The 24,542-nt window shown below is 36.8% G+C and overlaps 6 protein-coding genes across 10 annotated transcripts; 2 read left to right on the top strand and 4 right to left on the bottom strand.

Moving 5' to 3' along the window:
* Positions 1 to 2,438: 2,438 nt before the first annotated feature.
* Positions 2,439 to 5,662, bottom strand: LOC125201640 (protein GRAVITROPIC IN THE LIGHT 1-like). Of its 5 annotated transcripts, none has more exons than XM_048099837.2 (3): positions 5,516 to 5,662; positions 5,122 to 5,238; positions 2,439 to 3,860 (listed from the first exon to the last, which is right to left on the bottom strand). In XM_048099837.2, the coding sequence occupies exon 3, from the start codon at positions 3,858 to 3,860 to the stop codon at positions 2,664 to 2,666; it is 1,197 nt and encodes a 398-aa protein (XP_047955794.1). In that variant the 5' UTR covers positions 5,122 to 5,238; positions 5,516 to 5,662; the 3' UTR covers positions 2,439 to 2,663. The 5 variants fall into 5 exon arrangements, with proteins under 5 accessions (XP_047955794.1, XP_088920032.1, XP_088920033.1 ...); XM_089063906.1 differs by having other exon boundaries at positions 5,122 to 5,253; positions 5,516 to 5,599; XM_089063907.1 differs by lacking the exons at positions 5,122 to 5,238; positions 5,516 to 5,662 and adding an exon at positions 4,688 to 5,100.
* A 1,603-nt stretch (positions 5,663 to 7,265) lies between these two features.
* LOC125201721 (DNA-directed RNA polymerases II, IV and V subunit 8B-like) lies at positions 7,266 to 8,886 on the bottom strand. The gene is made up of 5 exons (XM_048099952.2): positions 8,770 to 8,886; positions 8,353 to 8,425; positions 8,090 to 8,223; positions 7,633 to 7,733; positions 7,266 to 7,484 (listed from the first exon to the last, which is right to left on the bottom strand). The coding sequence occupies exons 2-5, from the start codon at positions 8,420 to 8,422 to the stop codon at positions 7,373 to 7,375; spliced, it is 417 nt and encodes a 138-aa protein (XP_047955909.1). The 5' UTR covers positions 8,423 to 8,425; positions 8,770 to 8,886; the 3' UTR covers positions 7,266 to 7,372.
* A 669-nt stretch (positions 8,887 to 9,555) lies between these two features.
* On the bottom strand, positions 9,556 to 12,774 carry LOC125201621 (uncharacterized). The gene is made up of 7 exons (XM_048099813.2): positions 12,653 to 12,774; positions 11,679 to 12,048; positions 11,084 to 11,311; positions 10,635 to 10,989; positions 10,419 to 10,543; positions 10,192 to 10,327; positions 9,556 to 9,931 (listed from the first exon to the last, which is right to left on the bottom strand). The coding sequence occupies exons 2-7, from the start codon at positions 12,020 to 12,022 to the stop codon at positions 9,692 to 9,694; spliced, it is 1,428 nt and encodes a 475-aa protein (XP_047955770.1). The 5' UTR covers positions 12,023 to 12,048; positions 12,653 to 12,774; the 3' UTR covers positions 9,556 to 9,691.
* A 2,176-nt stretch (positions 12,775 to 14,950) lies between these two features.
* Positions 14,951 to 18,102, top strand: LOC125201610 (NHL domain-containing protein). Its single transcript, XM_048099795.2, has 7 exons — positions 14,951 to 15,237; positions 15,417 to 15,488; positions 15,926 to 16,096; positions 16,406 to 16,576; positions 16,659 to 16,868; positions 17,073 to 17,161; positions 17,256 to 18,102. The coding sequence occupies exons 1-7, from the start codon at positions 15,156 to 15,158 to the stop codon at positions 17,922 to 17,924; spliced, it is 1,464 nt and encodes a 487-aa protein (XP_047955752.1). The 5' UTR covers positions 14,951 to 15,155; the 3' UTR covers positions 17,925 to 18,102.
* A 391-nt stretch (positions 18,103 to 18,493) lies between these two features.
* LOC125201729 (uncharacterized) lies at positions 18,494 to 19,489 on the top strand. Its single transcript, XM_048099974.2, has 4 exons — positions 18,494 to 18,754; positions 18,834 to 18,956; positions 19,043 to 19,162; positions 19,245 to 19,489. Exons 1-4 carry the CDS (start codon positions 18,718 to 18,720, stop codon positions 19,307 to 19,309), a joined length of 345 nt encoding a protein of 114 aa, XP_047955931.1. The 5' UTR covers positions 18,494 to 18,717; the 3' UTR covers positions 19,310 to 19,489.
* A 109-nt stretch (positions 19,490 to 19,598) lies between these two features.
* LOC125201604 (uncharacterized) lies at positions 19,599 to 22,945 on the bottom strand. Its single transcript, XM_048099782.2, has 8 exons — positions 22,717 to 22,945; positions 22,461 to 22,516; positions 22,244 to 22,368; positions 21,571 to 21,730; positions 21,080 to 21,414; positions 20,468 to 20,965; positions 20,262 to 20,364; positions 19,599 to 19,897 (listed from the first exon to the last, which is right to left on the bottom strand). The coding sequence occupies exons 1-8, from the start codon at positions 22,783 to 22,785 to the stop codon at positions 19,762 to 19,764; spliced, it is 1,482 nt and encodes a 493-aa protein (XP_047955739.1). The 5' UTR covers positions 22,786 to 22,945; the 3' UTR covers positions 19,599 to 19,761.
* Positions 22,946 to 24,542: the final 1,597 nt, after the last annotated feature.

The following is a 24,542-nucleotide window of genomic DNA, read 5'->3' as shown; positions in this document are numbered from 1 at the left end:
GCCAATTTTCCTATTTCCAAAATTCTTCATATATTTAATCAAAATGCAACGTTTCCCCACAATTTGGGCTGTGATTGTGGTTGCTTTGATCATCTCACCCAAGCCATACAATCGAGAAAATTCTCATGCATGGAGAAGGTTCCGGAAAGTTTTTCGTTGTTCGTGGCAACGCCGGTTTCATCCTCCAGAGCCTTGGCTAGGAGCTCTTCGGACGTTACTAGGTTTAGCCGCAGCACGCCGACACGGATCATCGGAGTTTAGCGACGGAAAACCCTAGTCCTGGCAGTGGTGGCCATGTTTGGTTGACGGGAAAGTAAAGTTGACAAGGATAATGATTCCTAGGAAAATGAATCCCGGGAACCGGGAATATGATTCCTAGTAACTTTACTTTCCTGTGTTTGAAAAATATCAAGATTTCAAATTTATATTTAATTTAAATCCCAAGCTAAATTTTTACTTATTATTTTTATTTATAAAAAAGAATAATAATATAATTTTTTTAATAAATTATGAATAATAATAATTATATTAGTATATTTATTTATTATGATGGATAGTTTAAATATGATTATCCATCGGAATATATAATAATATAATTGTAATTATAGTTACATAGTGTATTATACTCATTTATTATAATAATAAATATGATTATTATTAATATGATTATTATAATTATATTTACGTATATTATAACTGAATAAAGTTTATAATTTAAAATTTCACTATGAATTTATTGACTAATTATTAATTTATAAAATATAATAATTAATATTTATTATACCATTTATATTATATAATTAAATTTTAATTATTTAATAAATTATTACTTACTATTATGAATTATTATACAATATTTTTAGCATTATAATTAATGATAATAACAATAATAATAATAATGATAATAATAATAATAAAATTATATTATATTGCATTAAATATGAAAGAATCCTAAAATTGGGAAAAAAAATATCTAAGAAAAGTTAGGATTCAGAATCCTGAAAAGTTGTACTCCCTCCGTCCCAAGGAAGATGACCTCTTTCTTGGACGGCACGGGATTTTATGCAACTTTATTTTGTGTGTTAAATGGAGAGAGTAAAGTAAGAGAAAGAGGATAAAGTAGAGATAAGGGGGTTTCCATTTTAAGTAATGGGTCATCTTGGTTGGGACAAACCAAAAAGGAAAGTGAGTCATCTTTAATGGGACGGAGGGAGTACTAACTTTTCTTATTCCCAGATTCTGATTACTTTCCCAATTTGATTAAAAACCAAAACAAAGCAAGAATTTAAAATTTAAGGATTCAGGTTACTTTTCCAGACAGAATCCCGACAACCAAACATGACCTAAATACTTCAGTTGTATAATATACAAATATATTGGTCACTAATAAAATTGAGTTGTGTGGTTGCATTCATTTAAAGTGGGAAGTGTGGAATATTTTGTATGCTTATATACATAGATATTGGTCACCAAAATAAAATTGAATTGTGTGGATGCATTCATTTAAAGTGGTAAGTGTGGAATATTTTGCATGCTTAGGCAATGGTATTTCATATACTATATTAATCTCTATTTATTGACCATGGCCAATTTATTTTTAGAAAATGATTTGGGCAATAATTTTTTCATTTTTTTTTCATAATGTAACTCATTTGTGTTCTTGAAACTATTATTAGTATCTCTAGGATAAACGTGTGTTTTGGTCGAAAGTCATACATCGAAATTTTCTCGTATGATTGGCCACGACACGACATATGCGCCTATTTGTAGAAATTGTTTTGTTTTCTAAGGAAAGGTGAAGACGTTGGTCGTTTTAGTATTTAAAAAAATGAAGTTGTGAAATTGCAATTTTACCTCTCGTTATAGTAAAAAAAAATAAAAAATTATTCTTCCCCTCACGCAAGTTCGCTTTAACTTAAAAACAAACCAATTTCTGTCAATTATGTTCTCGATCCGCCGCTTGTTCAAAGTATGTTTCAAACTATAAGAAAAAAGGAAATTTCATTTCTTTAGCCTTTTTTTTTTGTCATTGAATCTGTCCCTGAATAATTTGGGCCCAGTTCAAATTTTGTGTCCATTTTGGGCTACATAAGCCAATAGTAATTGTCATGAAGCGCCGTACTCTATTTTTAATTTTGTGACTAAATTAAAATAGCTACAAATTACAAAAACTCACTTGTAAAATACTCTTTCCATCCGTCATTTAAAAATTGTTTAATTTTAAGAAAATATATAGAAAGAGCTAGTAGAATATGAATTTAAATTTATAGTACAAGAATATTAGTTTTATACTAATATGTAGTACTATATGTAATGATTTGATAGTTTTAGGTTCAGCTACTAAAAAAAAAATTAAATCACATATTGAGGTAGTAATTTTTACGTGACGTAGCAAAAATGAATTTAGGACATTATTATTGGGACATAGGATATTAACATTATTTACGGATGTTAATTTTTGTATAATTTCGGATTAGCCCATCAAATAGATGTACCTATTATATGGCACATAAAAATGCATACAAGTACACTACAATTACAATATACACTTACCATCCTACTAGCAAAATTGGAAGCTCTAACAAACACATATTCCTTTAAACCAAAAAAAAAAAAAAAAAACTAACCTAAAACCAAGCCTAAGACCTCATCCAAGAACAAGATCAGCACAGATAAACTTGGCACTGAACGACACTCTTGCCAATCCTGAACCCCGGCGCGACGCTCAGCGCCACGAGAGGCTCCGGAAGCAACATGGCATCGTCGCTCAAGCTCTCCATGTACACCTCCGAGAACCGGCTCCCCTTCCTTACTTGGAAGGCAGAGATCTCCGGCTCGGAGGATAGAGCCAGGCGATGCAATAGCCACACGCGCTTCGCCATCTCGCTGAATGCTGCGAAGAAGGGCGTATCCGGGAGCCCACCGGATTCCACGCTATCCCTTTGGTCCAAGCTGCCGAAGAGAGACGCTTCCATCTTCGGGTGCACGAGCCTCAAATACTTCGCGCGACAGAATGCTGCGAACGAAGAATTAGGGCGGTTGAATCCATCGAACATTTTTTCGCACACGAAGGACTCGAATGCAAAACACTTATGGCTAGGGTTACGGAAACGAGCGTCTGGCTCGATCACCTCGGCCGCTGCATCCAAATCCCAGCCAGCAGATACCATCTCTGTGATCAGAAGCCGCACGAAGGCTCGGATAGATTTCAACGTCTCCCGGTGGGACGATACGAAGTTTCCGACCCTCGTCTCGGGAGAGAAAAATTGCCCGCTCGAGCTCAGCCTCGTCTCGAGCAGCTTGTTAGCCTTATTAGCTTCTGAGAGCTTCTTTTTTAGAGAGGCGGTCTCCGAGTCTCGGTGTTTGAGCAGAGAATCGAGCTTCTTGGCCGTGACCTCGTACATTTTCAGCGTACTCCTCTGCTCTCGAATCTCGGATAAGAGCAACGTCGTTCCTGGAGACGCCTCGTTCAGCTGTTTCTTCAAGTAAGCCTGCTTCAACTCGGACAGACGCTTGAGCTCGGATATGACCATCTCGTCGGCCGCTTGGATTCCATCCGCGTCGGGAGGAGATTGCGCGAACTGCATCTCCGCGTACGCAGCTTTAACAGCAGACACTGAAGCAAATAGTTTTGAGAGAAAGGCTTCTTGGACCATCCGGCCATCGTGGCGAAGCTCCTCCTCGTCTCTGTCTCTAAACGTCTGAGCCTCGAAACCATCTTTCTCTGCCTTGTCACGAGACTTTGCCTTCCGAATACCGCCATCGTCTGGAGCTACTCCCGTGACTGCACGAACGTGCAAGACCTTGGCGATGGCCCGGGCCAATCTACTCTTTCTCGGCGAGCGTTCCACTGAATCCATCTGAACAAAAAATGCGTCAAAGATGAAGATGAAGAACAATAATAAGGAGAGCAAATCAACCACAAGAATTAGCCATAGTGAGAATGTTTAATAAACAACTTTGAAAAATCAAGAAAAGGGGACACAAAACTAGACAAAGTTCTGTAAATTAGTACTGACAAAAGCATGATTGTGGGAATAGACAACCAAATTGAAAAGTTAGGTAGAACTATTAGTCATAATATTCTACTACAGCATACAATGTTTGACCCTCAAATGATTTCTTCAAAATTGTCTTTGAAAGACAGCAAGAAATAGAAATGTGAACCAAATCTTGAATAAAATATTGAGGAAGAACATGTTTAGTATGTGATGGAGACAGAAATTTACAAGGGAATGTGAAGACAAAAAGGCTCGAATTAGGCATTCTCGGGCAATAAAGCGTTAGCATCATGTCGTATATATGCATCTTAGATTGAAAACGAAAGGGCGAGTGTAACGAGCCGATAAATCTTGATCCCTCATTAATCACCATCACCTTAAATAAAAATCTAACATAGATGCAACAAAATACATCTTTCGGTGTTTAATCAGTGACAACTACTGGTTGACACAAGAGACCGAAAACAGACTTATCAGCGATAAAGTGTTCACATCGTGTCGAATATGCATCTTAGATTGAGAACGAGAGGGCTAGTGTAACGAGCCGATAAATCTTGATCCCTCATTTGTCTCCATCAAAATACATCTTTCAGTACACAAATCTACCAATACAAATGCAAGACATCCAATCCACCTAACAGTCTAGGTAACAACCATTTGGGACCAAATAAATATGATTGTCTCACCAAAAACAGAAAGAGCCATCCCCGGCTCACTACTCCCCGGTTCACCCTAGCAAACCGGGTGATTCGGAGACTAGCTACCGCCACGTCAGCTAACAAGAATTCCTAGCAATCACTATACAGAAAGGGACATAATTAACCAAAATTAATCATAACCTTCCAACAAGTTTTGAAAAAATCCAACACCCCACACACATCAACCAACGGATAAAAACACAACCACAGTCCTAAAAGTAGCTCTCATCCCTGCAGATTTTAATCTGGACCCTACACTCTTTCACTCACGTGATTAAAATTCAAAACAAACAATTACACCAGGTGATCACGTGGCACTCACGTGACAACACATCCCAATTGCTCCACAGACAAAAAAATCACCACAACAGTACAAAGGTAAGTAAAGCAAGAAAAAAAATGGATAAAGATTGGATTTTTACCAACACCCAAAGCTTAATCTCGACTCCCCAGAAATCTTTAACCGAAAGAAGCTGTGGATTTGGGATTTTTCTATTGAGGAAGCGTGGAACACTAGAAGAAAACAAGCTGCTCAACCCCTGAGATCAAGAAACCTGGAAAATGTCAAAAGAAAAGACATACATGTAGAAATATAAACGCACGTGAGCGTGTAGTGTGTGTATTTGTATGTATGGAAAGAGAATGAGATAAAGGTAGAATCTTTAAGCAGAATATGTTATTAGAAGCTCAGAAGAAAGCAGGAACCCCAACAAAATCCAGTCTTTAAAAGAGTTATATTGTTAAGCAATGAAAAAAAACCATTGCAATGAAAGAAAGCGAAGACATGGAGAAGTTTGTGGAGATAAAGATATGCACCTGCAAAGAAAATGGGTGAGTATTGGTTGTTGCTCTGAAAAGGAAGAGTTAAGAGTGACGAGGGGAGAAGGCTGGACTGGACTGACAAAAGAAAGCATTGGAAAGTAGAAACATTATAACGATAGAGTGGGGACAAATTCCTTATTTTGGAGACTTTTTGGACGGTTTTGTCCTTTTGCATTGGGAGTCGTGCTTGCAGTCGTGAGGTTAAATTGGTCAAATCGTGCTCTGTCTGATAAACGCGGCTTTTGGACAGAACGGTGGGAATGGGCCAAGTCTAGTAGACTGCAGCTGCTCAAGTTTTTAATACTCCCTCCATCATTCCTTTTTGGAGTGTCCCACTATAAATGACTTATTTTCATTTTTAGCAAAAAGTTATCTCTCTTACTTTATTATCCTTCTACTTTATTTTCTCTTCTCTCATCTACTTTTCCCTCTCTCATACTTACTCTCTCCACTTTAACTTATTTAAATATCATTCCTTAAATCTCGTGCCCAAAAGAAGTAGGTCACTTATCTTGGGACGGAGGGAATAATGTTTAATTTAATTTTATTTAATTTATACTCCAATAACATTTTATTTAAACAAATCCAATGGGATTACATAACGAGTAAAAGGAGGAATAAAATTTAAAAACTTCAGTAGAATCTAGAGATATCTTTCAAAAGTTGACCATAATCTCCACTACTATTTCAAAGACGTTCATCTTATGGTACACTTGTCATAGCGAGTACTACCGATTGAACATCCATCTCGAATTCTATTTTTATTTATCCCTTACTTTTGATCCAACTCCACATCTCCCTCAAGTTTAGGACTATGGCCATAGTTAGTTCAACTAAACTTCCCAACTGACCACACATCACGCTACCACTGTCCATTCAAAATCTTGAACAACCACGCCACATCCAAAGATCAATTTAATAGTAGCACTCACTGTAAGACATCAATTTAATTTCTACCGTCATTCCAAAAATATCTTTAATTTTATTTATTCTATTCTCAATTTTGAGGGTTTTTTTTTATATAAATAGGAACACAATGACCTTTTTCCATTGGATTTTTGTTGTTGGGGTTTTCAACTAATCTTTGGCTTTAAGCCAAGTTTGTCAGTATTGACTACATACGACAAGATAGAAATTGATAATTAAAATATTAAAAACTAATTTATTAAAGTAAAATAAAATAAATGGTCTGAGGGCTGAGGCGTAGATGGGCTGATATTTTGTTAAGTATAGTATTTTTTTTTTCAACCCAAATCTTTCCTCATTTTGGTAGACCTGGCCTGGCCCATGGGGCTAGACTAATGTGCCTGCTCTAGCACAGTGGGCCATAAGGCTGGGTCCGATTGGGCCCACGGCCCACCTTAAAATTTAACACTTGAAACCTCATGGGCTCAGCTCAGGCTCGGCCAGACTTTCTAATTTTCAGCTGGTAAGTTTTCGTGCAGCTAACCAAATGCAGCCCGATTTTGAGGAAAAGTGTTTAGAGTTAAGGGTCGAGGAAAGCTCATTAGGCTTAGATCGGGCTAGGGTAATCCGTTGTCACCATTCGAGATGTGCAGCACTAGGCAAACCCACCCTTTTCATGTGCAATAGTTGGTGGATCCGAGCTAAGAGCATCCGATCACAAGAATACTCACTCTACCAGTGGACGATCATCCCCAAAGGGGCATAGCTCAACATTTCGTTACGAGAATGATGAGTGGAGCCAGCAAGAAAACTGAAGATAAATAAGGAAAACTGAAGATAGGGAAAGAAAGAGTCTTTCAATAGTTCAATTAGGGTTAGCAACGGGCCAGATCATTCCACAGTCTCATAGCTTGTCGTTTTTTTGCATTTTTACACCCAAAGTTATCAGTTCTTCCTCAAGAGAAGAAACAACTTTTGATCAACCTTGAACTTGTGCATCTTCAGAGGATCGCCTCTCAGCATCAACTGAAGTCCTCCAAACGAAATATACACCTCCCTGTCGAAAATGAATGAGGGCCGATATTTAATGTCGGAAATCAAGATAACAGCAAGCAGTCATGCAACAATTTATTCAAACAAGTATAGCTCATCTCCAAACAAAATTGCTAACTTCACGTTCTAGGGGTAACAACAGCTATACGTACACTTTAACATCAGCATCCCCTTCACTCTTTGCATCAGCCATCTTATACAAAAGACCGTGCATCACATACTCGAATTTGTCCGCCAGTGATTTCGACTCCCCCTGCAATCAAAGGATAACAACTTTTAGAGGGTTTTCACTTGAACTTCGGAAGCTCTAGGACTTCGATAGCACGCATCATTGGACCTAATTTTGCGCGATTCATATCCCATTAATAAGACTTGCTAGTCACATGTAATCCTCGATAGACCCAAGCTTCTAACACTCTCCAAACGCACTACTAAACAAGTTTATCCCTTTACTACAAAGGAAAGTGATCATTGCAATATTTCGATATTCAAGAACACTGATTGCACTCGATTATAACATGAGTAGCAAGCATTGACACGACGTAAAATCCTATTTCTAGATATCCTCAAAATGGCAATTCTTGCAGAGACAAAGAAAAGGACACGTACTGAACCGTTGATAATCAGAGAGTTCGAAATCAGCATCCTGTGTTTCTCAGTAGGAAGCATGGGATACAGCTCAGAGTGCACATCCAATTCCACAAAAAAATCGTTTTCTTCACTCCTTGCATTTATCCTAGAAACTGCAGAAATCATCAGCAAAGCCAATCAAGCTCAATCCAACCAATTTTTTTTTCTGTTTCATAATCATCGTAGTTTGAAGTTTAGTAAATGAATCCATAAAACATAGTTTTACCATCTTCTTTGTTTACCTTTGTCATACACTACTCGGCTATCAGTATTGACCACTTCGATTACCTCATCGAAATACAAATCAGCCATAGCCTACCAAGAGAAAACAAGAATTTAGCTATACAATGAACTCCAAGACAAAGATAGCACTCATATCAACAGTGGAAGAATGTTTGAGCTAATCAACTTCAATGAATGCGTGCAAGCCAGCATTTGTCGATTTGATTGAGTGGATGCAAATTAACACAGAATTGGTGAATATAAATTGTGAGCCCTAAAAAGTGGCCGAGCTAATTCAAAATTTAGGGTCCGATTTTACTGTTCATACAATTCAATTGTGTGTGATACAATAGCGCTGAAAAGATCGATCAAAGCTCAATATACGCATTAATGGATGTAAAAGAGATCTGATTCCAAATTTAAGAAAATGAGTTTACCAAACGATTGAGCTGGGCGATTCGTTGCTCTGAGAGAGGCGATGAGGGGTTTTAGGGTTTTTCCGAATTTTGTTTCTCTCTTACTTTAGATATGTAAAATATGTAATTAATTACTAATAACAATTTTAATGGAGTATTTTTCTAAATGTCTTTGTATAGGCAAATAGTAGTACCATAAATTTTAAAGACTATGCCAGGGCAAACTCGAACCTATTTAGATAATGAAACGCAACTCAGTTGGTAAGACGTTTTTCCTCTAACTAATAGGTTGGAGGTTCGAGTCATCACGCATATAGTTGATCCTCTTAAATTAAAAAAATAAAACTCAAACCTACTCATTTGATCAACTTAACGCAAAGTATCCTATTTATTTTAATTTGTAATTGGCACGCAAATTGTAAAACTTAAAAATGTGATTGACTAGACGTATCAAACCATATTTTAAATTAAAGATATGGATTCGACTAGGCGATACTATCATACCAAACTTAATTTTTGCCAAATCTGAGTCCGTACAATTATTGAAAAAATTGTTAAAATTATGATACGACGAATTAAAATACTTGAATAAGTAGTTCAATAAGAGAGTTCGAATCAAATCGGTATTGATATATCGACCTTCAAGCATCCCGAAATATATGCTTCAACCAGAATTGGTAAATTAAAAACCTTAATTTGAGGAAACAACAAAAATTCTCCATCATTGCTATGTTTTCTGTTAGAAGTTGATCATCTTTGGATTAAACAAACAAGCAAAGGCCAATAAATCAAGTAGGAGTACTAAAATGAACAAGCAAAAGCTCAACTAAATCTCCATTAGAATTCTCCAAGGTGTGAACAGGGATTTTTGTTCTTTACATTCCTCAGCTAACCAAAATTGAAAAGTTTCAGTCAAGTAACTAGCTAGCTCAGTGGAATGTCATCAGAAACCGAAGAAACCAAGTTCGCTGGCCTTCTCCTTCTCGAACGTCTCGAAATACTGGTATATAATGGTAACTGCCAGCAAAATTCCTGTGCCGGAACCAATTGCGCCCATGAGATCTGCCAAGACTGTCAGCGCACCAATGCATATCCCGCCAAATGCAGCAGCAGTGGGAATGTAACGGTTTAGCTCCTTCTGCAGATTCGACTCTCTATGCCCGGGCATCACCATTTGTTGTTCCTAGATGTGAAAAAGACGGAATTAGATTCGTGTATACTCACAGTTGGTTGGAAATGAATCTATCTTATGAGAAATAAGCTTTCCAAATGGTGAAAAAACTTGCAAGTCGCTATCACGATTTCAGCATCATGCTTGTTTTATGCCAAATGTATGCAAACAAATCAACTTAAAAGCGAAACAATGGACATCCAAAGAGTGTTTTGTAATGTAGCATGTGTAATCTAACACGAATATAGACCCTTATGAAGTAACGAGGATACCTTCAGCTGCTTTGCCACATCCTTGGCTGAGGATCCCGAGACCTCAATCCACGTTTTTGAAAATAAAGCACAAGCTGACAGCATAAATACGATGTAAAACAATCCATGAAAAGGATTGGCCAATATATCTGCCATGCTGCAAAACCAGCCAATTGGAGAGATCAAAGAATGCAAATCAATTTAGATACGTAGATAAGCAACGAATCGTAAATAATACTAGCACTTACCTTGATGGGGCAGTTATATAATAAGCAAGACCCCCAACAGGAACAGATTGACCAGAGTATTCAGATTCCTTCCACTTTCCCAGAAGGTTTACAAGGAAATTTCCACTGTATTTCCTATACAGCAACTGCAAAAATGAAAAGCAAACATTTGTTACCAGCTGTATTTGAGAGAAAATGGCATCCCAACCAATAATTCAACGAAAAATAGCTTGTTACCTGGGAAATGAAGTAGAGGTTGGATACAAGGGCAGACTGCAAAATAATGGGCATATTCGAAGTGTAGAATAGCTTAATAGGATAAGAACCCTGTTGCCCCCGAGCATTCTTTGACCTCACTGGCAAAACGACACGGAACCCTTGGAAGTAAATGACAATAAGGAAGACCAGGACAGTGGCCAGCAAGTTTGTGACATTGGGAAGGTTCTGCCGGTAGAATGCCTCTCGCAAAGCACGAACCTTGTCGGTCCGAGTTATCAACAAATGGAACAAAGCAATGACAGCACCTTCAAATTCAGCTCCACGCCCACTGTTGATAGTAGTTGGGCTAAATGCTTTCCAAATGATGTTTTCACTGTAAAATAAAGAAGATTCTAATAGATAAATACCATCACTCTTGTCCAGAAAGTAGTACTAATATAGAAAATATCTGGATAATAACCACTTACCAAATATTGGTTGCAATGAAGAGTGAAATACCAGATCCAAGTCCATATCCTTTCTGGAGAAGCTCATCCAGGCAAATAACTATAATGCCCGCAAAGCAGAGTTGCAGAATAATAAGGATTGCATTCCCAACTCCAAGTTGGCCCACGCTGCCATACATTCCAGAAAGAACATATGCAACAGCCTCACCTACCGCAATTAAGATGCCCAGTAACTTCTGTGCTCCATTTCTGGTCAAGGACAGAGACAGTGATTATTAGCATGCCACATGCAAAATAAGATGAAGAGAAATTGAACTGGAGGATAAAGCAATACATATAATTAAATTGGAATAATCCATTTAGGCAACTTGAAAAGCAAAAGATACGAGTTAAAATAACTTAAAGAAACCTAATCTCATAACTTGACCCCATTAGATCAGATTAACGACTGCTAAAATCATGCTGACAGTAATATAAGAAAATGCTCAAGTACAATTCCAGTTTCACAGATTGCATGTATAGAAATATCCCTGCAAGGAAATAAATTTCACAATTTGCAATCATACCAAATCATCAAAAGCACACACAAAAATTACGCCTTTTTTCAATAACTTACAGGAGGGCTCGGTCCTCTCGCACGTTGTTGTCGACTTCAATGATTTTTGAACCCGCTAAGAGTTGCATAACCAGTCCAGATGTCACAATTGGGGTGATTCCAAGCTCCATCACTGTGCCTCTGTTTGAGGCAAGAATGACACGCATCCAATAGAATGGATCTGCACCAGTTGTAGAGTGTATGCCATACAAAGGAAGCTGGCTGCAGACGAGGAAAATGAACAGAGATATGACAGTGTATATAACCTTCTCTCTGAACGGAACCTTCCTGTCTGCACTTTGAACCTCCGGTAGAAACGAAAGGAAAGGCCGGACCAGATGGAGCACTCTAAAACCACCTCCCATTCTCGTTGATTAAATTATTCCAGCAACTGCCACAACATAGAGAGAAACACATCAGTAATAGTATGACTAAGAACACCATACATTTCGGAAGATTGGAAACCAAACTTATCCCCTAAATAAATTCAAAATTCTCTATCAAGAGTTTCCAACAATCTGCACATTCTAAACTGATTAAACCCTATAACAGTAAACATACTTTCTCGATCAAAAATCAACCGATATTTTATAACGAAGATTTCACACCTTAACTCGGAAATCGTGATCGTTCAAAAATTAACATTCAACCATTGCAAAATTCAAAATTAAAGCAATGAGACCCGAGACGATCCACCAGGAAATTTAAAAAATAAAAATAAAAAAGATAAAAACAATCAATCAATTCAAATGCATGATATCCGCCCGATCTTCGTTTCACAATAGCAATTATTCAATTTTCTCCTCAATTTCTTAGCTAACTCCTAAACTCAGCTGAGCATCAAACACGAAAACAAATCCAGTGCAACAAAATCACGACCTAAAAATCAAATTCCGAAGAAATCAACACATAATCATACAAATTCTATGATTTCAAATCACAAAACGGATCTAAGAACAATCTGAAATGCAAGACAGAGGAAGAATTTCACAAACCAGTGAAGAATGGTCGGAATCTGAGATGGATCTAATTCTCAGAAATACCCGATTTTACATTTATTTATATCGTCGGAGAGCTTCATTACTGTGACGTAAAAACTGCTGATGTGGCAGTGTTGATCACATTGAACCAATAATATAGGGACACGTGTGTATAAGAAATCCGAGTCATTGCCGGATTGGATGAATCGGATTTTTACACGGACCGTAAAATTAAAAATTGGGTAATTTTATTTAATTATTTTCTATATTTGCTTGGCAAATGAGGATTCCACGAATTAAGTTTCCATTTAAATTATACGGAGTATATAGATAAAAAAAATTATGCATATAATAACTCATTAATTGACATGAACATGTATTAACAACATACAACAAGAGTTCTTAAAATTATTTAATTCAATCCCAACACAAATCTATGTAATCCAGTTTAATAAAATGAAAATCAATTGACATTGACCACATACGTCCTAATTAATGTCATTACAAAGTGTTTATAGGTATAAATGGAATTTAATGCTGTAAATTTATGACATAAATCTCATTTGTGCAGATTCACTTAAAGCCTTTTTGCTAACGAATCTATATAGGATAAACGACTAGAGACTTATTGACTGCATTTAATTTATGTGCATCAATTAAATAGCTACTACTACTAAACATCTACTATGAATAATTTGATCTCAACTTGTACATGGGATAATATACACAACAATACAAGAAGAGGGATTTTATGCGCACAGCTAAGATTAATAGATTATCATATAAGAACAAATAAAAAAAGTGCATATTCCTCGAACAAATTCCTATAATTTTTTTTTTATGAAAGTAATCCAAGCATCTGGATGGAGGAAGTAATTTAATTGCTATAATATAAAATCAATCCCATATACTATGACTTAAAAAGAAATGTGGGAGTAACATGGGACTTTGGGAGTATTATTTTGGACCGAAAACTTTATCTGTTGCGCATTAACACTGGTGTTATTTTATAATTAGGCCATTTTTGGGGGACGGAGAGAGGAAAATTTGAATATTGGTAACATTTATTATATATTGACGCGTTGTGCACACATAAATATATGCATGAGGATTCCAACTAATTGCTTGTCGATAATTTCCTATACTAGATAGTCTATTAATTTTCTTTTCTTATCTAGTTATAGATATTTCTCTGGCAAAGACATTAAAGATGAATTCAATATTTTTCTTAGGGTAAGCTAATATTGCAGCATAATCGGAAATTATCAACCAATTGAAATCAGATTCAAATTAATATACTGTAATATTAGCTTATCCTAAGAAAAATATTGAATTCGTTTTAATGTCTTTGTCAAAAAAATATCTATAATTAGATAAAAAAAGAAAATTAATAGACTATCTAGTAGTATAGGAAATTATCAACAACAATTGGTTGGAATCCTCGTGCATATATTTATGTGTGCACAACGCGTCTATATATAATAAATGTTACCAATATTCAAATTCTCCCCTCTCCGTTCCCAAAAAATGGATTAATTGTAAAATAACGTAAGTTTTAATGCGCAACTGATAAATTTTTGATCCAAAATAATACTCCCCGGTCCCATGTTACTCCCACATATCTTTTTATGTCATATTATTTGGGATTGATTTTATAGGGGTGCGTTATATTGCTAACTATTTAAATTGCTAACTTTGCTAACTCATCAATGTTGTGTATTAAAAATGTCAATACGGTAACATTAAAATGTCAACACATAATATCAACACATTATATTGAAGTTCAACAAAATTATGTGTTGACATTTTAATGTCACCGTATTGACATTTTTAATACACAATATTGATGAGTTAGCAAGTTAGCAACTTAAGAAAGTTAGCAATTGATCACACCCCTGATTTTATATTATACTTCATCCGTTCCATAGTAATAAAGTCATTTTGTCATTTTGGTACTTTCCATAGTAATAGAATCATTTTTATTTTTAGTAAAAGTCAACACATTTTTCCACACCTACTTTACTCTTTCTTATACTTTTTTCTCTCTCCATCTCTCTACCTTTTTCATTTTTCACTCTATTTTCTCTTTACTTAACTTATCTAACATAATTTTTCTTAATCTTCGTGCAAAAAAAAATGCTTTTATTATTATGGAACGGATGGAGTAGTAATTAAATTACTCCCTCCAGGCATTGCTATTAAAACAATTGAAAATTCTATTTCCATATTCGTCGAAAAACTTTTTAAAATTATTTTTATGAAAAAAAAACAAGCGTAAAAAGCCCATAAAAAGAAAAGAAAAAAGGGAAAAAAAAGAAGAAAGAAAGCATGGTGAAATAGCTGCTTGTGTCTGTTGCAGCAGTAATGAGTGAGCTTGATTCCATGGCTTAAAATCTTCAACTTTTTTTCAAGTGAAAAACCACAAAATCTTTCCCCAGAGGAATCTCGACTCCATCTCCTTTTCTGATCTGCGTGGGCACGCACAAAATCGCTTCTTTCCCCCTCCCTTTTTATCTTCATGAGGTCTGTCCTCCTCTTCCTTGCTTTATTATCTCTACTCGCCTTTTTCTCTAAGTTTGAAGCTCAAGCTGCACCTGCTGGTAAGTTTTCTTGATTGTTTTCCCCCAATTACACTTTTTTTTGCTGCTGAAATAGCTGAAATGAGGAGCAGCTGAGATTTGTTTTCAGTAATTTTGATAGGGTTTTAGCTTCTTTGCTTGAATGTATGTGCTTGTTTGCTGGAGGAAGTAATTGCTTGAGTTCTTTTTCTTTAAATCAGGGCCGTTGATAAAGCATTTGTCATCCCTTGTGAAATGGACTAGGTCCTCGTCCAAAGCTCCCCACCAATCAGGTAAAGCCCATTTGTGTGTGTGTGTGCGTGAAATTGCAATTTGGATATGTGTGTGTGTGAAATTGCAATTTGGATATGTGTGTGTGTGTGTGAGAAATTGCAATTTTGGATGTGTGTGAGAAATTGCAATTTTGGATGTGTGTGTGAAATTGCAATTTGGATGTGTGTGTGTGTGAAATCACCCCACCAATCAGGTAGTAGTACATCGCTAGTTTATTTAGATGTGTGTGTGTGTGTGTGTGTGTGTGAAATTGCAATTTGGATATGAGTGTGTGTATGTGAAAGCACCCCACCAGTCAGGTACATCACTTGCTTATTTAGATATGTGTGTGTGAAATTGCAATTTGTGGGATCCCATTCTGCCTATAAAGGACTGGTGGTGGAAGTGTCATATATATCTGCTTGTTGTGGCAATCTTCAGCTTTGCTTTGTTGCAGATGGTGGCAATGTGCTCCAGTTTGAGGATGGCTATCTTGTCGAGACTGTGGTCGAGGGGAACGAGCTCGGGGTTCTGCCCTACTCCATCCGTGTCTCCCAGGATGGCGAGCTCTTTGCCGTGGATGCTATTAATAGCAACATTGTCCGGATCACGCCTCCACTATCCCAATGTGAGCCTTTTCTTTCCTCTTTAGAGGATTTTACGGCATCTTTTGTGCATTGAGACATTCATGAAAGTTCTTGATTACATATGAGCTTCCAGAAGTGTATTTAGTTCTACATATATGATTATATGTCCGTGTTCACTAGAAACAATCAGACGTGTCCTCTTTCTTGGCTTGTGAGTCTTGAAAGTTGTGAATTGTGTAATATGTGTTGGTTGTAGTGTTTGATAATGTGTGGAGGGAGAACTTTCGGTTATAGATTATGTTGCAACAAACAGTTGTTTGAAGATGTTGTATATCTTGTCATTGATGCAGATAGCAGGGCAAGATTGGTTGCAGGTTCGTTTCAGGGACGCACTGGTCATGTGGATGGAAAACCAAGCGATGCTCGTTTCAGCCATCCCAAGGGGGTTACCATGGACGACAAAGGGAACGTTTACGTTGCAGATACTTCAAATCTCGCCATTCGAAAGATTGGAGAAGCAGGTTTCTGAAATGCTAATCTTACTTCTCCTGTTACTAGAATTGGAGAGTGTGACAAACGTTTAAGTTGCATCGTTATTTGTAGGTGTGACGACTATTGCTGGAGGAAAATCAAATGTTGCAGGATACAGGGACGGGCCTAGTGAAGATGCTAAATTCTCAAATGATTTTGATGTCGTCTATGTGAGGCCTACCTGTTCGTTGTTAGTTGTTGACAGAGGAAATGCAGCACTTCGCCAAATCTCCTTGAGTAAAGAGGATTGTGATTATGAAAACAGCTCTTTTTCGCCTGCAGGTATATATACTGTCTTAGAACACGAAAAAATTAGGTCGTCAAGCCAAGAACAACTGAACGAGCTAGCATTAGTTAAAGAAACTGTATCAATCAGGCTGTGACGGCTTCACATATGATAGATGGCTGCATAATGTTGCACTATTTTGCTATTCTACGCGAAAAGCTCAGCTTGTACTTATCCGATAGGCTTGTCGTTACTTGCAGATCTTCTTATGGTTGCCGGTGCTATCCTCGTTGGGTACATTTCATGCCTTCTTCAACAAGGATTAGGTTCCTCACTTTTCTCCAAGATGGTATGTTGTCTGTCTCAGTTCCCTTAATCTATGGCCCGATTTCATTACACGAAAATGTAACATTCGTGTGTATTGCGTTAACTTACAACTGCAGAAAGAGTTTCCCCAACCCAAATTCAACAAGCCACTAGGAAGCAAAGAGCTACCGACTCCTGTAGACGTCACTGCCAAGGAAGAACCCGAAGCTGGATGGCCCTCGTTCGTGCAGCTCGTCTGGGACCTTGCAAAAGTCACGGTGGTAGCTCTGACCGGCATTCTTGCTCAGTTCATTCCCTCGAGTGTCTTAAACAACATTCCAAGAAGAGGCCTTACTCCACTGAAAGACTCTCTCGTTATGCCCGAAGACGAAGCTGAACCGGCCCTACCTCTCAAACAGAGGACCCCGGCTCCTCTTTCCGAAACCAGACAGGTTCCCAGCGAGAGACCAGCCGAGGCAAAACCTCCTAAACTTCGGTCGAGCAGCATGAAGGATCCATCTCTATCAACCAAGCACCGGTCTTCAAGAAGACAAGAATACGCCGAGTTCTATGGATCGGGCGAGGCACCTCAGTACGCACAGGTGAGGTCCAAGAGCCAGAAGGAGAGTCGAAGCAAGCACCGCCACAGAGAGAAAGGCGGAGGAGACGCAGCTTTTGGAGCACCACCGGCGCCAGTGATGGAGCCGAAGCCCGCGGAAGCCAAGCCCACCCGGTACGAGAACGCAAAGTACGATCCTTACAACTTCAGGGCGAAATACTCGGGTGATTCGTATCGTTTTGATTGAATCGGAAAATGTCATTCTAGAACATGATGTGAGAGCAATGTGTTGTTATTAATGTTAAGTTGCTTTGGCAGGTAGAAATCTTGTAACAATCACATGATGCTGATGCTTTTTCCTTAGTGTTATCTAATATGTATGTACAAGTTGAATGCCAGAAATCATTTGGTGTCGTTGCCAGAAATTCTTACTTCCAAAATTGGCTGATATATGTAAAGGTGTGGCCTTTATGTAGACATGTGTTTATTGGATGGTCTTCACACGATTAGGGCTATGAATTGGGTCTATTCGAATCGAAAAAACGAACTGATCTAGAATTTTTTAACTGAATGGAACAAAGGTCGGAAAGATTGAAAAAATTAGTCATTTACAACCACTAAGGAATGACTCAAAAATTTAAGAATTGGTATTTTTTCGGAAATTGGATGGATACGAACTTGTACATTCGCGAGGAACGTGATAGAAAAATTATCGAAGCATCGGTTTTTCCAGTTTGATTCAGTCAGTGCATGCCCCTTGAGCTCACGAAACTGGCAACTGTGATCACGAGAAATGGAAGATGACAGCCAACTGCACAAAGCCTTTTTTTTCTCTTTCTTTCCTTTCTAGGCTCTTTATACTTTTAAATATTTGCTTTTGTGGACAGTATTTCCCATTGAGTTGTTCATATCTTTAAAGATACTAACTCGTTGGATGTAGATGGCTCATCGCCAACCCAACTCAGTAACAACAGCTACGCCGTCTCTCCTAGTCTTGAACGGCGAAAAACAGTCCGTTTTCATCTGCAGACTTGCGGAGAATGGGGTGTGTCGGATCCTCACAGGCGAAAGCAGAAGGTAAGAGAGACTCTGAATCTTGGTACGTATTACATCATAGTTTCGACCACGTTGATGATGCCGGTGCTGCCCATGGCAGGAAGCGTCAAACAGGTGAAGAAACCGAGGTCATGGAAGCATCCTCAGCCGATCACCATAAGTCAGCTGATTCAGCTGAGAGAAGAGTTCTGGGATACTGCACCTCACTATGGTGGTAGAAAAGGTACCGTAGGGTCCTTTCTTTCAACGCCTCCACCCTTTCTCCGGTTGTATCTGTTTTCACTTTTCACCCCTATATCGTTGTTACAGAAATCTGGGATGCACTCAGAGCAGCAGCGGAAGCTGATCCGAAGCTTTCTCAAGTGATCATAGAGAGTGCAGGGATCATACTGCAAAATCCTGATATGACAGTGTGTTTCGACGAAAGAGGTAACACAAACAGTCAAACACAACATCTTCTCTCTGTGTGTGATTTCAGTATTACCTTGATTTTGAACTTGCACTGTTGCAGGTGCAAGATATGAATTACCTACATATGTATTGAGCGAACCAAAGAACTTGATACGTGATTCTTGATAACAGAAGCAAAGCTCACCAGAAAATAGTCATAATCATCATTGTCATTAACCCCAGATATAGCTGACTGTAATCATATCATAGGAACAAGATACTGCAGATTTTCCATGAGAAATAGAGTGTATAGCTATATCATGTTGTTTGGTTTCTAAATTTATCCAACGACAACTTTGCTGACAATTACATATTTCTATTTTACCATACAAGTTCTTGCATAAATGATGCTGTAATACAGCAATAGCTCTGAAAAGGGAAAGTAGATGAATTCAATGATAAAGTGGGAAGGGGCTGTAACTCAATCGATTTCACATTAGTTTGTACTTGTACTCAATGAAATTGTTACCGCAATGGTAAAATTAGTACTATAAAAGATCTAAACTTGTACTTACATGATTAAGAGGATTTCACAAAAGCAATAGCATTCTATCTTAGATTCTGAATCCTTCATTTCTTCAAACCTTCTTGAAAAATGAGAAGAGATTCCCTTGCTTAGGATCCTTAGCTGCTGCCTTTTTATTTCCAGCTTTCCCGGGTTGATTTGCTGGAGCAGCATTCCCTACTGCTGGCGACTTACGAGCAACCGGGGGCCTAAATCGTAATCACCATGGCAAATCAATTAGTTGAAAACGCCTCGGATAATCCCCTTGAAGATTAATCAAGAAAATAAACAAATTGATGCCAGCTTATGGCTCATCTTTCTTTTACAGGAACATGTATACTCGTAGTATAATCATAACATCATGTGGACAGAGAAACTGTATATTACTAGCATAATGAAAGTTTGAAACTACATAAACAGTTAAAATTGATGTATCAGTGTCTGGCAGCAGAATCTGAGTGATAAGATGTATGAATGACTCCCCTTGTAATCGACAGTTTTAATAAATATCGTATAAAATGGTTAAAAAAATAAAAGACATGGTAAAATGAACAAGCAAGTGAACAGCCGTACCTGTTAGTTGCATTGCTCACTGTATTACTGCCAGCAATTTTGGCTGAAGAATTATTGTTAGATTTTGTATCTTGCTCCTCACCCTCCCAAACAACTTCAGTGACTGTAACCAGAAGAAATATCAGAAGAAAAAAAATAGTACATGTGCAATAGTATTGAAATGAGTCCACACAATGAATAAAATTCAGTGTAAGATGTGGAAATACCTTCTCTTCCACGCTCATCAATTCGTGTCTTTACCACTTTTCTTCTTTTAGGCACATCACTAGCAGTTGCAACCTTTTCTCCCAAATGCTGGTTAGCTTTTACATGACTTTCTTTCTCTTCTTTGACCTTTGGCATACCTTTTACATCTCTTTCTTTCTCTTCTTTTACCTTTGGCTTAGCTTTAACATCACTTTTTTTCTCTTCTTGGACCTTTGGCTTATTTTCCTTCTCCCCGAAACTTAAATTGCACTCTGTGGTGAAAGCATTCAAACTTTCTTTTGAGTATAGAGTAGACTTCTTTGGGGGATCAGGTGACCCTAGATTTATGGCATTTTCATATTCATCTTCCTCATCGGAGTAATTGAATACAACTTTTCTCTTTCTACTGCCTTCACCATTTGAGGTTCTCCTTGCACTGAAAGCTTTTCCGTCGTCATCGTCATCACTAATATCATGTTCAGCTGATTCACGAGCACAAATTTGAGCTTCCGCACTGACTGGTATAGGCAAAACAACAAATTTTAAAGGCTGGAAATAATCAGCAAACAGAAGTATTGCAGGCTGTTTTTAAACATTTTCCTGTTCAAGTGAATAACGTAAAAGGAGCTAACCAGAAGAGCCTTGTCTGGCTTTGTCAGCTTGAACCAAGCAAGCATCAGGTTTAGGTGCTGCTGATGCACGACCCCACATGCTAGCTAATGAACTTCCACTGCCAGAAGACTTTTGATCATTTTGGCCCTTTTTGTTGTTGGGGAGCGACCGGGGAACTTTATCTCTTTCTGATACCTGTGCTAGATCTGGCTTTACATATCCTTCAGTTTTCACAGCATTTGAACCAGCATTCATAAATTTCTTCTGAATAGACTGTGGAGCAGCTATAGCTTGAGGAATAGAAGGGGTTCCTCCTACTGTTCTCGTAACAGATGAATTTGAAACCCCGCAAAACCTATCAGTAAATTTTACCGACATTAAATTTTCTGTTTGTAAGGCGTAACCATTATAAATGAGGATACATTTGTACATATTTGCGATAACAGAATTCCTATTTCATTGTAGAAAAGGTTTTAATTGTACATAGTAGAGAACTAGAGATGTTTGGAACCTGTTATCTCGCAAACAATTATCAACAGTCAATGGCTGCTTAAAAAGATCTTCAGCCTGAACAAACTCGTGATTCCAAAGTATTGCTGGATCCTTAGGGAGGCAGGGCTGTATACTGTATACTTGAACAGAACATTTTCCAGCGAACTTTTCCTTCGCATCTACACATGAAACGAATGTGGCATTTAGTATTATTTCTACTATGAGCATTCGTCCAAACTGACTGAAATGAACATAGTATTCAGAAGGAAGATGAAACCTTGGCATTTCAATATTGATAACAATAACATACACGTTACATAGTGGACCCTGAGGGTCAGAATTGCATATTCCAAGATCATTGATACGTAATCAATTCTGAATCAGGTCTAACCTATACATGTGACTCAATCAAGTGAACAACCAGACATAGGACTACTAAAATGAATCTATCAACATTATTGGTTTGGAACCAGCTGACATAAGAGATACAGATTTAACTGTTACCACTGCAGTGACCATAAAACCCACAAGGATCGACCAATTACATAGAAAGCAAAAAGTAAAGCCTCGATATGTGACAAGCAAGTGAACATAGAAATCATAGGTTTCATCGAGGCATAGTAAAATGGAGATCGTTATAGGTTTTATGCTGATGTAGCCTTGCAGATTTACACAACACTCTGTGGAATCACCTGAAAGCATATGACTGGGGACAAGCCTTATATGGTAGGTTGTAGGGTTATTCTTCAGCCAGCCAGACAAAGAGTAAATCACTGCTAATCCATCTCCATGCTGTTCAACGAACTCCTCTAGCAATCTAACATCCCAAAAATCCATCAAAATGTCACCACATCAAACCAAATAAAACAACACAACAAAAAAGGATGCCACGATTAACTTGCTATATACCTCTTTGCAGCATTGGAGGAAACCGAAAAATTCCGACTTAGCCATTTGTATGAAATCTGAACAAAAAGAGGGGGAAGATGATTCTGTGATGATTCTCAATGAATGAAACTAAATATTCACAATTCACTCCAAAATAAAAATCTAGAGTGAGTTTCTAGAGACTATTCGACCACAATTCAGCAGATAAAGTGAAAAATCGAAAAAAAAAACGAAAACACAAGCGTTCAATAAATAAATTGAGAAATAGAGGGTTTACCACTTGAAGCCTATCGGAGACGAGGGAGCGAATCTCTTCCAGCATTCCGAGAGTGGCGGTTTCGGCCATTTTTCGTCTGATTAAACTGATAATTTGCCGTCGCCAGCTGAAAATCTCGAAGACGAAGGGAACTGCTTTTGCTGCGGTTTTCCCTCTCAAAGGAGCTGTCTTTGATTTCCCGCCACAACTCGGGAAATTTTTAGGGCTTTTTGGAAGATAGATTTCGTACTTACTGTTACAAAGATAGAGTGATGTAGCTCACGTGATCACAATCGCACGTGACGGATCATATATTTTGTTACATCTCTCTATTAACAAAATTAAGGAGTAATATATTAACAAAAAGAGTGAACTACAAAAATGGTATTAAAATTAAGAAGTAATATAGTATTTTCTTCGTCCATAAAGATTGTCTTATTTTGACTGGACACAAGTTTTAAGAAATATAATGAAAAGTAAGTTGAAAAAAAGTAAGTTGAAAAAGTGAGTAGAATGTGAGTTCTACTTTAATATATTAGTTTTATAATAAAATGTAAGAGAAATGAGTTAGTGGAATATGAGGTCCACTATAAAAAAAATGGCAAAAAATAAAATAGAACAAACTTTGTGGGATGAACGGAAATGGAAAAATAGGACAATTTTTCTGGGACGGAGGGAGTATTAACAAAAAGAGTGAACTACATAAATGGTACTACCTGATCTTTCACTTACGCACATAAATGGTACCTGATCTTTATTTTATAGTGTTTTTGGTATCTATAAATCACATTTTTTGTACCCGATGTAATTTTCACCCCAAAATACCCTCTAAATAAATTCATTTTTCCATTTGTGTCATAAAGGGTATTTTGGGTATTAATAAAACTAGTAGTACCAAAAGTGATATTAATATCTTCTCTCATTCTCCTCACTCTTTATACTATTATTATTAATCAATATTATCATTATTATTTTGATATTATAAATTAATAATTAATTTATTTTTTAATATTATTTAAATATATTATAAATTAATAATTAATTTATTTTTTAATATTATTTAAATTATTTAATCATAATTATAGATAATTATATTTAATTATTATAATAATATATTACTATAATAGTAAAAATCAGTAGTAATTAATAAATAATAACTATTATTTTATATTAAATTAATAACTAATCAATATAGTCTTAAACAAAATTTAAAATTGTTAATTGTATTCATAATGATAAAGAGTTGAATTTTTTAGTTAGGTGTTTCGACCCCAAAATAAGTATAAATAATTTAATTAAAAATGCTCAATTAATTTAATTATTTTAAATAATTAATTTAATTAGTCGTTTTGTTATTGATTTATCTTATGAATGCAATTAGATATATGTATAAAACACTAAAAAGAAAAAAGAAAAAAAAGAGAAAAGAAAAAAGAGGAAACATAAACTAAGAAGAAAAAAAGAAGAAGAAAGGAAGATAAAATACTAAAAAGAAAGAAGACAATGATGAAAAAAGAAAGAAGAATAAACTAAGGAAGAAAAAGAGAAAGAAGAAAGGAAGAAAAAAAATCACAAATTCGGTTCTATTTAATTGAAATTTCCAAAAATATACTCCATAACAAAAAAATCACATATTTGGTACCTAGGGTTATTTTTGTCATGAGGTACCAAAAACGATACTCCCTCCGTCCCAAGATAAGTGACTCAAATTCCTTTTTGAGACGTCCCAAGATAAGTGACCTATTTCCTTTTTTGGTATTCTCTCTCTTACTTTTTCTCTCTACTTTATTAACTCTCTTACTTTATTCACTTTTCATTTTACTAACAAAACCTCATTTCCTTAAATC

The sequence above is a fragment of the Salvia hispanica genome, chromosome 2 (assembly GCF_029641045.1).
Source record: "Salvia hispanica isolate PSC_SH4W2 chromosome 2, Shi_PSC_v1, whole genome shotgun sequence".
Lineage (NCBI taxonomy): Eukaryota > Viridiplantae > Streptophyta > Magnoliopsida > Lamiales > Lamiaceae > Salvia > Salvia hispanica.
The sequence above is the reverse complement of the archived record's forward strand: the minus strand, read 5'-3'. Positions and strand labels throughout refer to the sequence as shown.